Genomic DNA, 12935 nt, shown 5'->3' with positions numbered 1-12935 from the left:
GTAGTTAAGGCTTATGCCTCCTACTTAGACACTACATGAAATAAGACAAGAGTAATTTCCACCATGTCATTTATTGCTGAACAACATCTTCATTGTGCTTCTCCCATAGCTCAATATTGCTACAAAGCGCTGGCAGTACGGGGACACATTGCTCTGAAAATGACTGCAGCCAATGCGTTAATGTCTAAATCATACATTTTTAAGATTGACATACTGCAGTGTTTACCTGTTATGATTAAATGGTGACTGGGAGACCTCCCTTTCCCTAACTGCTGCTGATAGCCGCTACTACCCTCCGTTCTCATCCGCGTCCAGTGAATGACAGGAGGTGAAACATGAGGTCAAATATTTTTTTCAAGAACGAAAAAAACCCGGTATTAACCGGTTTACGATTATTTTCTGTTCCGATTCTGTTCCGGAACATTAAAAAATATAAAGTTTCCGGTTTTCGTTTTCGTTCCATGAACCGGTTCAAAGCCCTGATAAAAACCTTTCAGTATTTGAGGTCTTCAATTCTGTGTGAGAAGGAGGAGATTATGTTTCAGGACCCTAACAGCTCATCTGATGTCATCTGATGTCAGCATCTGAAGTCAGCAGCAAAACTGGTTTGACAGGTTCAAAACTTGTTTTCTGGGTGCGCCTGTTCTCACATGAGAGAATGATGGAGGTTACAGGTGGGAGGTGTCAGGCAGACAGACGGGGAGGCAGATTTACCTGTTGCTTGGATGAAATCCAGTAACAATAACACAGAAGAGAAGAAAGGAGACAATAAAAGAAGAATAGACCACCATCCGCCAACTTGAATCCAATGGGAAAATATGACCCGGTAAGCTGTACTTTTGTCTTTCATGACAAACGTTCTTTCTTGTAAAGTTTCTCTAGTCAATAGTCAAACTTGTTTCTTAATCTATACCCACTCATCAGCCAGACTCAGAAAGATGGTTCTGGTAGGAATTGTAGGCAAACAGGTTTTTTAGTAGGAGTTTGACAGTAGGGTTAATATGATTAATAAGGAAAATTAGTCTGAAAATCAAAAGGATTTAGATTTCTAAAAGTTTGGAGGTACATGTTTTTCATCATATTTCTGTCTATATTCGAGTTGTGGCAACATTCATGTGCAAAAATAATTAAATCTGGTTTCCATGTCCATTTGTAGAGTCTAAGAATATACTGTATAGTCTAATACTTTGTTTGCTGTGAGAATGGTATGGGTATTGTATAACAAGTACATTTGAATTGGTAAATGACAAGCACATTAAAAAAAAAAAAAAAAAAAAAAAAAAAAAAATATATATATATATATATATATATATATATATATATATATATATATATATATATATATATATATATATATATATATATATATATATATATATATATATAATGTAAGTATGTGGTTAAAATTAGACAAACTGAACTGGAGAGGGGCTAATCCTGCCCCAGATTAAAATGTCATATGGTAGAGGGTCACAAGACCTTTCTTTGCTCTAGAGATTACCCTGATTGATTTAACCAATTTAATTTTATTTTAATACTTCTTAATTTATTTCTTGCGTGATTCAGAAGAATAAGAGAATTGATTGTTATTATTACCATCATCACAATCTTGTTCCATCAAACTTCACTTCGCGGGCCTATTAATAGACGTTTCCTGCAAGCAAACATGTACTTGGATTGCAATGTCCCCAAACATACAGGTTTAGTCACATAAGTCACATTCAAGGCTGGATTGTAAACCTAACTCTGTCAGGAGTGGCATCAACCATTTGATCAACAAAGGCAGGAGAACCTAATTTATCATTTCTTGTTATCGTTACTGTTAAGACCTCTTTTTTTTTTTTTAAACTGAACTTGAGATATTCAAGTAAGCAGGAAACATAACTTGAACAGTGGAACGATGTGGAATAAAATGAAATAAAAATGTTCTGTGGGCAGAGGGAACAGATTGAATGTATTCAAAATATGAATGTATTCAAATCTAAATGTTGGCCCTCATAGCTAATCCTCTGATTATCTCTCATCATCCTATTAGTCAAAACAAAAAAACCCGAAACACCCAAAATGCAAATACTGATTAAAACATATACTTGATATTCTGCTGAAATCTGTTAGTCAGACAGGTCAGAAGAAAGAGGTCTCATATTATGTAAATGACAGTTTTTCATGGTTTTCATTAGAGAAAAAAATAAACCACCCTCTCTTAGTTTTGCTTCTTCCACCCATCCAAAAACTTTTACTGCAAAGCACCTTTTGGATATCAGACGAACTTTGACGTAGTAGTAGTAGTCTTCACAATTCTTCCAGGAAATAGATACTACAGAGGGTGATTACAGAAACAAAGTTGATGTGGACGGTCTACGAAGATAGGGTTAGAACAAAGAGGTACAGTATACAGTACATGATCCAAGCAGTTTTTTAAGTAAGATTTCAAAGTTGATTTCAAAGTTTCAAAGTTGTGGAGGTGAGCTGACGGTGGGAGGTGTCAACTCACCTCCGGAGCACTGCCGAGGCGCCCTTGAGGAAGGTACCGTCCCCCTTACAAGTTGCTCATTTGGGGCGCACCAATAAAGGAGCTACCTGCCACTCTACCTCCTCTGCATGCGTACAGGCCCCATGTGTTTGTGTACACAGGTATATACGTGATTTGATTTGAACTAACTAGAGTGTGCTACTAATTTCCAGGCGGGGATTATAATCAGTATATAACATTAAAAAAAAATAAATCTTACTCTAATTAAAAGAGTGTAATATTGGACATTTAAAACCTCAAAGTAATTAATTTTAATTGTAAGCTTGATAATTGAAATTGCAATGGGGGCAATGCTTGGTCTCGGCAACCAAAAATATGCATGTGGTTTGCCTATCTATATTCTGTATAGTGATAGCATTATGCTATAATGATGTTTTGTTTCCAAGGGTAACAGAAGACACGATAAGTTGTGTATGTGTTTTTCAACGATATCATTAAAGTAATGCTAAAGTCATTGATATTTTCTTCACAGAACGACCCTGCTCCTCCTTGCTACTCCAATGATGTAGATATTGAGCACCCCTCCAAGCCCAGTAAGGGGGAGACGGGTCCAGGCCTGTACTACATCTCCAAGGATCCCCTGCCTGTGGTTGCTCCCCAAATCACACAGTTAAGCAAATGTGAGTGTTATCCTTGTAACACAACATATTTTAATATGTAAAATAGAGTGTTTTAGTAGTGAGGGTACTACCAAAATAGTCACTCTAAGGATCATTTATGTGTGCTTTGTTTGTTTATTGTGTGGCCAGGCTCTGGCAGTCAGACGAAAAAGCGCTGCAAAAGCAATGCCCGGTATTATGCAGGGTTGGGAGTCTTACTGTTAGTCGCTCTGCTGATGCTGACCATCTGGCTCGGAAGTATACTACATTCACTACATTTATAATACCTTTAGAACTTTTGTAACTGCATGTCAAGTGTGTTATGTTATTGACAGCTTTTATGTGATTCTGATGACACTGGATCTCTTAATAACCAGGCTAGTTTTATGTTAGGCTTGTAAGATGGATACAAATGTAGGTATTTTCTCATTTCTATTGAGCTCTTAGTATTCATAACAATTTTATAGCCAGACATTAGCAGCCTTTTATTTTAGTTGCAGCTGTTTCATATATCTAGCATTAAAATTATTTTTGACAACTTCGATTCTGAAAAAGTTAAAAAAAAACAGTAACATTCATTAAGTGACAAGAAAAGATATGATGTTTTTCATTTAAGATGTGTTTTGCTGTTCTTGTTTCATATATAGACTCAGTTTAACTCCATCAATAACGTCACACTCTGCTTGCCCACACTGACTTCTGTCCACTCTCCCCTAACAGTCCGTTTTGGCACTAGGTTAGTGCCAGTTGAAATACCAATTGATCATGTTGATGATGATAATGAAGCTCGCACAGCTGAAATAGTTCCCTCAGTAGTCAAAGACACCTGCAGCAGCAATGCCATTCAATGTGATGGAATTGAAGATTGTTCTCTTGGTACTGATGAAACAACATGCGGTGAGTAAAACACACACCATGACTTCACCAGAAACAGTACAAATATTAAGGTAGATCTAAAGATCGACAAGAAATCATGTCAGCTTCTCATAGGTTTATTCACGAGTACATAGTCTCAGTGAATATTCAGTCATTTCAATTATTCACTGTTTTTAAACCATCAGAATAAAGTTAGCTTGGTAAAAATCAGGGTATCCTATCCTACATGGAAGAGACATTCTCTAAACTGTCTTCTGTCTTCCTCCTCTTTTCCCCAGTGAGGTTTGGATTGAATAATCTAGAAGTTAAGACAACTCAAGATCTCCGCTTCCTACCAGTGTGCTACAAAGGCTGGAACAAGCACTATGCAGACAAAACCTGTGCTCAGTTGGGATTTGGACAGTAAGTCATTAGTCTCACACAAAAATTATTAAGCTAATTTTACCTAGGGTTTGCTGTGGGTGAACAACACCATACCTCTTGGTGCAACAGCTATGACTACTGAAGTGAAAAAACAAATTTGAAAAGCATTTCGTTTCTTCTCATTGGCTGCTGTAAGGGACAAACTAATTTTTCATTACTGTCTGCAGCGTCTCATGACAGAACCTGAATAGGTTTAAATCAAGCACTGTTTCAATAAAATTGTCTCTGTATTTGCAAGTTTGCTGAACTGTCCGTCTGTTTCTCCAGGTCCTTTTTGTCTAAAGTACAGACATTGGATAACAGTATCGGTTTAGTACTGACCGATGAATCTTCTTCATTCATCCAGGGAGGTCTGACTGTTAGGTACAATCATATCAATTTCCCCTTTTTTTCCTTCACAACTCAGATTAACTGATACTGATGAATGGTTCCTCATTTTTTGACATTTATTGATACAAATTAAAGATAGTTCTTACCTTAATCTTCATCCATAATCTTAATGCAATGCATGCAATACAACAATATTGCAGTAATGAGTGTACTCATTCACTGTATTTTTTCCATGTTAATTGATTTTCTCATCTACCACATCTACACAGTTCTTCCTGTCCACAGAATGAGCTTGTCTCCCTGAAGTGTGTAGGTAAGGAAGCTACACTCAGACTAACACGAACACTTTTCATCCTCTTCCTCCAACCTATATAGAACCTTACACCGTGTCCTCTTTCTAGAATGTGGTCAGAGAATGCCTACATCCAAAATTGTTGGGGGTCAAGCTGCCAAGCCTGGAGACTGGCCTTGGCACATGCCGTTGCTCTACAAATATAAACCTGCCTGCGGAGCAGCCCTGATCTCATCTAATTATTTAGTGACTGCTGGACACTGCTTCAGAAGGTTACTGACACAGAAATCATGACCTCAGGTTTTTACTACTGTACAACTTTGTTTTTAATCATTATATAAATTTAATAAATTTCCACATACAATTCCATTATAATGCATGATGCGGTGATGCTTGTCTTATACTACCAGCACTTACTAAGGGGCAGTAGCTCAATCCACTAAGTTTTGGACTGGGGACCTGAGGGTCACCGGCTCAAGGCCCAATGTGGACCAAAAACATTTGGAGTGTGAACTGTGAGAGGGAGGTGTCAGTTCACCTTCTGAGCACTGCCGAGGTGCCCCTGAGTAGGGCACATCCTCACCACTGACACACACATGGCTCATTTGGATGTATTGCATTTACACCTTGATGGAGCTGCCCGTCGCTCTGCCTCCCACTGAATACGAATTGCATGCCTACAGACCCCCTTGTGTGTGTTTGTATGTGTGCGTGTGTGCTACTGGGGCCTGCACTCACTAATATGTATGCATGCGTTTGAGCCACTAACTTGAGTGTGCTTTCGTAATTTCCCTTCGGGGATCAAATCAGTATATAAAATTAATGATAGCCTGCTGTTAAATGAACACTGTTTTTATGTGCTGCAGTTTTCGAAATGAAAAAAAATACTGGACGGTGCACCCTGTCTTGGATTCAAAGATCAATCTACATGAAACCTACTATGTTAAGGAGATCATAGTACATGAGAACTACAATGACAGCACTTTAGACAACGACATTGCTCTCATCAAACTAAACTCTTCAGTCGGTCAGTCACAATTGAGTTCATTCAATCAAGATTTTATCTTTATGAATGTCATGGTTGAAACTGAAAGATTTTATTGTTACCTGTTACACCTTAGTTGCAATAGTGTCACATTAATTAACCTATTTAATTCCATCTGTGTACTATTAAAGGGACAGGAAAGCCAAATTGAACCAGGTGTATTATTTAAAGTACATAATTAAACAAAAGTTTTGTTGGCATTATAATTTTTTTTATGATCAATGGGGACCTTGGCCAAACAAAATATATCATAAGTTACGATGCGCTCCCTCACAGCAGAAGTGACGCAATCGTAGACATTGGGGTGAATCCATATCATCGCCATTATATCCCGTGACACCCCTGAATTCAAAATTGTATCCTTAGCTACTTGCATAGGTCAAAGATCAAAGCTAGTGCTTTGACCTACTTTCATAGATAAGAGCTCTAGCTTTGATCTATAGTGTGGCCAGTGTGGTCTTACTCATACTGGCCTTCTCCTTTGTCTTTCTATCTTATCCGGTTCCTGAGTGTACAAAAGTTGAAATTTGACCATGATCTACTTTTCTCAACGTCAAGGTCATCATCTCATTTTCATCCCTTTTGCCACCCAAGTAATGTGCTTTTTGTTTCATCTTTCTATCTGCAACGGTTGCAAAGATATTTGGTGGACAAACCAACGAACGTACGGACGAACACATGAACACTACATCACCGCTTTTGAAGTGAGATGTAATCATGTCATCATCATCGGATACGGAAAATTAGTGAACCCAGCTGGAGATATAATTATCCCCTATAATTACGGCCCAATGTTATAACTGCATTATAGCTGTAAACTATACAACCCTCTATATGATTCTTCTTCTTTTTCTTTTGGCTTGTCCCTTCAGGGGTCACCACAGCGAATCAATTGCCTCCATCTGACCCTGTCTTCTGCATCGTCTTCTCTCACACCAACTACCTTCATGTCCTCTTTCACTCCATCCATAAATCTCCTCTTTGGTCTTCCTCCAGGCCTTCTGCCTGGCAGTAAAAAACTCAGTACCCTTCTACCAATATATTCACTATCTCTCCTCTGGACATGTCCAAACCATCTCAGTCTGGCCTCTCTGACTTTATCTCCAAAACCTCTAACATATGCTGTCCCTCTGATGTACTCATTCCTGATCCTATCTAACCTGGTCACTCCCAAAGAGAACCTCAACGTCTTCATCTCTGCTACCTCCAGCTCTGTCTCCTGTCTTTTCCTCAGTGACACTGTCTCTAGACCAAACATCATCACTGGTCTCACCTTTCCTTTCATTTTAGCTGAAACTCTTCTATCACACATCATACTGCTGCTCACAAATGCTCACTTCTGCCCTTAGTCTAGCTTCAACTACTTTTCCCCCATAACTTCATTGTATGGCTCATCAGCTTTATTCCTCTGTAGTTGCCACAGCTCTGCACATCTCCCTTGTTCTTAAAAATGGGCACCAGCACACTTATCCTCCATTCATCAGGCATCTCCTCACTATCTAAGATCCTGTTGAACAACCCAGTTAGACACTCTACTGCCACCTCTCCTAGACACTTCCATACCTCCACAGGTATTTCATCAGGACCGACTGCCTTTCCACTCTTCATCCTCTTCAATGCCCTCCTCACTTCCTCCTGACTAATTTTTTTTACTTCCTTGTCCACAACAGCCACCTCTTCTAGTCTTTGTTCTCTCTCATTTTCCTTGTTAATCAACTCATCAAAGTACTCTTTCCATCTTCACATTACACTACTGGCACCTGTAAATAGACTTCCATCCCTATCCTTAATCACCCTAACCTGCTGCACGTCCTTCCCATCTCTGTCTCTCTGTCTTGCCAACCTGTATAGATCAGTCCTTATTGTCCAACCTAGCATACAAGTCATCATAAGCCCCTTGTTTGGCCTTTGCTACCTCTACTTTCACCTACTCTGCATCTCCCTGTACTATGTCTACTCTCCTCAGTCCTCTCAGTGTCCCACTTCTTCTTAGCTAAACTCTTTCTCTATATAAACTCCTGTACCTCCTCATTCCACCACCCGATCTCCTTATCTACTTTCCTCCCAGATGACCAAGTACTCTCCTACCTGTCTCCCTGATCACATTAGCTGTAGTTGTCCAGTCACCTGGAAGCACCTCCTCACCACCCACGGCCTGTCTTAACTCCCTCTTAAAAGTCATGCAACACTCTTCCTTTTTCAGCTTCCACCATTTCGTCCTCTGCTTTGCCTTTGCCCTCTACATCTTCCTCACCACTAGTCATCCTACACACCACCACCCTATGCTGTTTGGCTACACTATCACCTACCACTACTTTGCAGTCACTGATCTCCTTCAGATTACACCGTCTACACAAGATGTAGTCTACCTATGTGCTCCTACCTCCACTCCTATAGGTCACCCTATGTTCTTCTGGAAGAAAGTATTCACTATAGCCATACAGATGGTAGTTGACTATAGTCAACTACCATCTGTCCTTCTGCATTCCTCTCCTGGATACCAAACCCGCCCATCACCTCCTCATCACATCTGTTTCCTGCACCAACATGTCCATTGAAGTCTGCACCAATGACAACTCTCTCACTTCTAGGTATGCTCTGCATCACTTCGTCAAAGTCCAACCAGAAATTCTCCTTCTCCTCCAGCTCACATCCCACCTGTGGAGTATACCCACTAACAACGTTGAAAATCACACCTTTGATTTCTAGCTTCAGACTCATCACTCTATCTGACATTGTTTTTACCCCCAGGGCATTCCTAACAAACTCCTCCTTCAAGATAACTCCTACTCCATTTCTCTTCCTATCTACATCATTATAGAACAGCTTGAACCCCGCTCCTAAACTTCTAGCCTTGCTACCTTTCCACCTGGTCTCCTTGATACACAGTATGTCTACCTTCCTCTTCTGCATCATGTCAACCAACTCTCTACTTTTTCCTGTCATAGTTCCAATATTCAACGTCCCTATTCTCAGTCCTATACTCTTGGCGTTCCTCTTCGCTCTCTTCCTATGAGTACACTTTCCTCCTCTCCCTCTTCGACCAAAAGTAGTCCAATTTCCACTGGCACCCTGTAGGTCAACAGCACCGATGGTGGTTGTTGTTAACCTGGCCCTCGACTGATCTGGTATAGAACTCATAGGTTTGATTCGCATGTTTGATTTGGCAAAAGTTTTACGTTGGATGCCCTTCCTAACACAACCCTCTGTGCTTGGGACTGGCACAATAAAACACTGGCTTGTGCCCTCTAGCAGCTACATTACAACCCTCTATATGATACCAATCAAAAAATCTGAGGTAATTGGTGTAAATTAGTAACAAGCCTTGGGGGAAACAAACCCAATCATTTGACCTGTCTATCACTTTTGATATTGTTTACTTTTTGCGAGTGCCTTAATGGCATGATAATCTTGCCATAAAAACATTTATGGAATACTTCCGGTTGCTCCAGACATGAATTAGTTATCCACTAAACCAAAAATGATCTTACCTTCAAATCTCTTTCAAAATCATCCGGGGTGGAGTGCTATTGGCTCTTGGATCTTTGGTTATTTTGACCTTGATTATTCTTGTTTTCCATTACTCTCCAATCTTTTCATAAGTTGTTTAAAAAAAAGGTAAGTTCTTATCTTTGTGTCTAACTCCTGTGGTGTTGGAAAATCCATTCACCTCACAGGTAACCATGATTTTATCAGATGTATCGCTTCATTGATTGTACTGTATTGTGCTGTAATGGCTGCCCTGACTGATGAAGCGACGGGTGTCATCGATGATGCATGACCCCACGTGACGGTGCTGCTGCAGCGCAGATTTTAAGGTGTCCTGAGCCCAGGGATAATGCCAGACATCAGGGATTTTTTTTTTTCATAATGATAAACAAAATATATATATTACTTCACAATCAGTTTCCTGTCCCTTTAACATGAAGAGTTATGTAACGTCTGAAAATCAAACCAGACTACAGTGAAGATAGAGGCATACATGATTTGCATATAAAGTAGAATCCAAAACCAAATTTGTAGCAGCATTTGATGAGGCACACTGATGAAGCTGTGCTTATTCATCTTCTGTGTGATCCACAAGTCATTCTGAAAAACTAATCATCCAGGTGTGTTTGTGTTTTCGTTTGAGTGAGCATGCTAGATTTATTGGACTGTTCTACTGAACACATGGTGTTGGTGTCATGGTCGTGAAAGTTAAATCTGACTTTTTGTATTACACAGAGAACCTTCAGCCAATTTGTCTGCCACCCACGGGCAAGGAATTTCAAGCAGGGACTAAATGCTGGACAACTGGTTTTGGTGCAACCAATGAACGTAAGATGACTTATTTAGCTACCTGCAATAATATGTTAATATTGCTTAGATAAAAGGTTAGAGTATATTTTGTTGTATATCCCTTATACTCCCAGATAATCAGTCTTTTCTGTCATTTCTACGCAGATTTGGATAACGGCAAAGTTTCATAGTTTTGTCAGTTGCTTATTTGCATATTCTAATCTAGAGCCTTGTTTGGGAAAATTAATCAGCATTTTGTTCCCTATAATGTAGACCATTCCTCTCAAGTTCTGATGGAGGTAGATGTGGAGATCATTGATCACACAATGTGTAAAAACATGTATGAGTACACAATCACAGAGAGCATGATTTGTGCTGGATATGAGGAGGGAGTCAAAGACGCCTGTCAGGTGAGCAGTCATTGGATGAGAGAATTGGGCATTATGCTTTTGTAGAGTGAGACATGTTAACAAAGAAAAAGCTGCTATCACCAGGGGGACAGTGGTGGGCCTTTGGTGTCAGGAGACAATGTTTGGAACTTGGTGGGAGTCACCAGCTGGGGAGTTGGTTGTGGTCTGAAATCAAAGCCTGGTGTTTACACCTCTGTCAGCAGGTTCTTGCCATGGATCTATCATACAATGCAGGTAAGAATAAACAGAGAGTAATAATATAGAAATGTATGTTTGACATAAGATGATTGAGAACTGTTTAGATTTACTGCCAGCCAGGTGATTTTCCTCATCTCAATCCTTCCTGCAGCACAATGGGCTGTGAATCTTTTAGGTGTCCTGCTGATGATCCACCTCTCCCGCCATCCCAGTGAACATGCATTATGAAGTCATCTCAAAGAGATGGATGGATTTTGCACATTACCAGCTATAATTTATGAGAAGATACTGAAAGAATATAATGAAAGCTTGCATACTGGTTATGGGGGAGGTTTCAGAAGGACATAATGCTTTTCTTAAACAGAGTACATCTATCTTTCAAAATATTGCACATTTTCAAAAATAATCCTGTCACATGGTATGTATTGGATAAATCTGATTATGTAATTAATTTAATTACCTTTACTTACGTTCTACTTTTTAATGACCACATGCAACACGCACACAAAGCTGCAGTACTGAGTGCAATAATTCACTGCATGTTTTCATAACTGATTAAATTAATTAATTAAATTCCAGACTTCGACAATTTCTATTCTTATGCTGCTTAATGTGTCAGTCATCCTGTGTGTTTTGGTTACCTACCTGATAAGCAAGTTTGAAAGATTGCTGGTCATTCTGTGCCAATGAAGAGCCTAATCTTTGTGATCTACCCAGACGGTTTGACAATTAGTCTTTAAATGTGATTTACAAGTGTATGGGTATGCATTTTTTTTCTTCTCACGGACACGTAGCAGCATTAAAAATATAATACAATCACAGTGTCATATTTCATGAGATCATGACGTTTTGAAGCTGCATCAAACCAAATCAGCAAATTGTCAGCAACAATTTCATTTTAGTTGTAACTCTGTTGTATTTTATTAACTTTCTGAGAGACTAATTTAAAAACTTCATATCTCTGGATTTGAATTATTACTTGAATCCAGATATTGAACCATTGACTCATGTATTGAGCTGCCATTACATATATCTAAGCCTCATTTAATTCTCATACCGTGAAATTGTTAAGAAATTGTTCTCAAATTTCGAATCACACGTTCTGTCAATAATATTTAGAAGAACAAGAAACATACTTTTCCCGTAGGAAATTATCTTTTCACTCATGGTGCTTGTTAGTATATTCAGACATGCATTTACAGTATGCGTATACAGGCCTCTGAAACAACCACACACACACAAGGAGCCTGCAGCCATGCAATATATACATTGGAAGGCAGAGTGACAGGCAGCTCTTTTGTGGTGCGCCCCAAATGAGCAGCTTGTATGGGGTCGGCACCTTGCTCAAGGGCACCTCGGCAGTGCTCGGGAAGTGGGCTGACACCTCCCAGTGTCAGCTCACACTCTGAGGTGTTTGAGCGGGAGCAGGAATTGAATCCTAATCCATCCTGCGGTCATTGGATGACCTGCTCTACCAACTGAGCCACTGCCGCCCCACAATTATGCTTATTTGCTATAAATCAAGCACAACATAAATTTAGAGAAAGAAAAAACTTTATCATGGTTAGTCTTCAGAATGTGCCATAAAATTTCAAGGATCAAGTGGAGAGTCAGTCCTGAACCACTACTAATTGAAAGCACCATGGGCCAACATTGTGTTTCTGAAATACATGTTTTTTTTTATTTTTAAATTTTTAATATTTAACAAACAACATAAAACATATACAATAGAATATAGAACATTATATATAGAATATAGAACATTCAGTGACATAGGACGGTAGAGCACTTTTCCCTCTTTCCAGGACAACGGCAGTTATGTGACATGTTCTATTAGAGCTTTCCTCATTCAATTAACACTCGAGTATTTTGTGACACATTTTCAACTTTGTAAAATCTTGCAGTCATCCGTTCTATTGTGCAGACTTGTCTTAGTTTCTGACTCCAATGA

The 12935-nt window shown here is 39.3% G+C and overlaps 1 protein-coding gene across 1 annotated transcript; it reads left to right on the top strand.

Moving 5' to 3' along the window:
* The first annotated feature begins 685 nt into the window (after positions 1-685).
* Positions 686-11799, top strand: tmprss13a (transmembrane serine protease 13a). The gene is made up of 13 exons (XM_068317607.1): positions 686-826; positions 3006-3153; positions 3283-3390; positions 3853-4029; positions 4287-4410; positions 4699-4794; positions 5031-5074; positions 5163-5325; positions 5920-6080; positions 10323-10415; positions 10650-10786; positions 10871-11020; positions 11136-11799. The coding sequence occupies exons 1-13, from the start codon at positions 809-811 to the stop codon at positions 11148-11150; spliced, it is 1434 nt and encodes a 477-aa protein (XP_068173708.1). The 5' UTR covers positions 686-808; the 3' UTR covers positions 11151-11799.
* The last annotated feature ends 1136 nt before the right edge of the window (positions 11800-12935 follow it).

Source organism: Antennarius striatus, chromosome 6 (genome assembly GCF_040054535.1).
Source record: "Antennarius striatus isolate MH-2024 chromosome 6, ASM4005453v1, whole genome shotgun sequence".
NCBI classification, from domain to species: domain Eukaryota; kingdom Metazoa; phylum Chordata; class Actinopteri; order Lophiiformes; family Antennariidae; genus Antennarius; species Antennarius striatus.
This window is presented reverse-complemented; position numbering and strand designations above follow the sequence as displayed.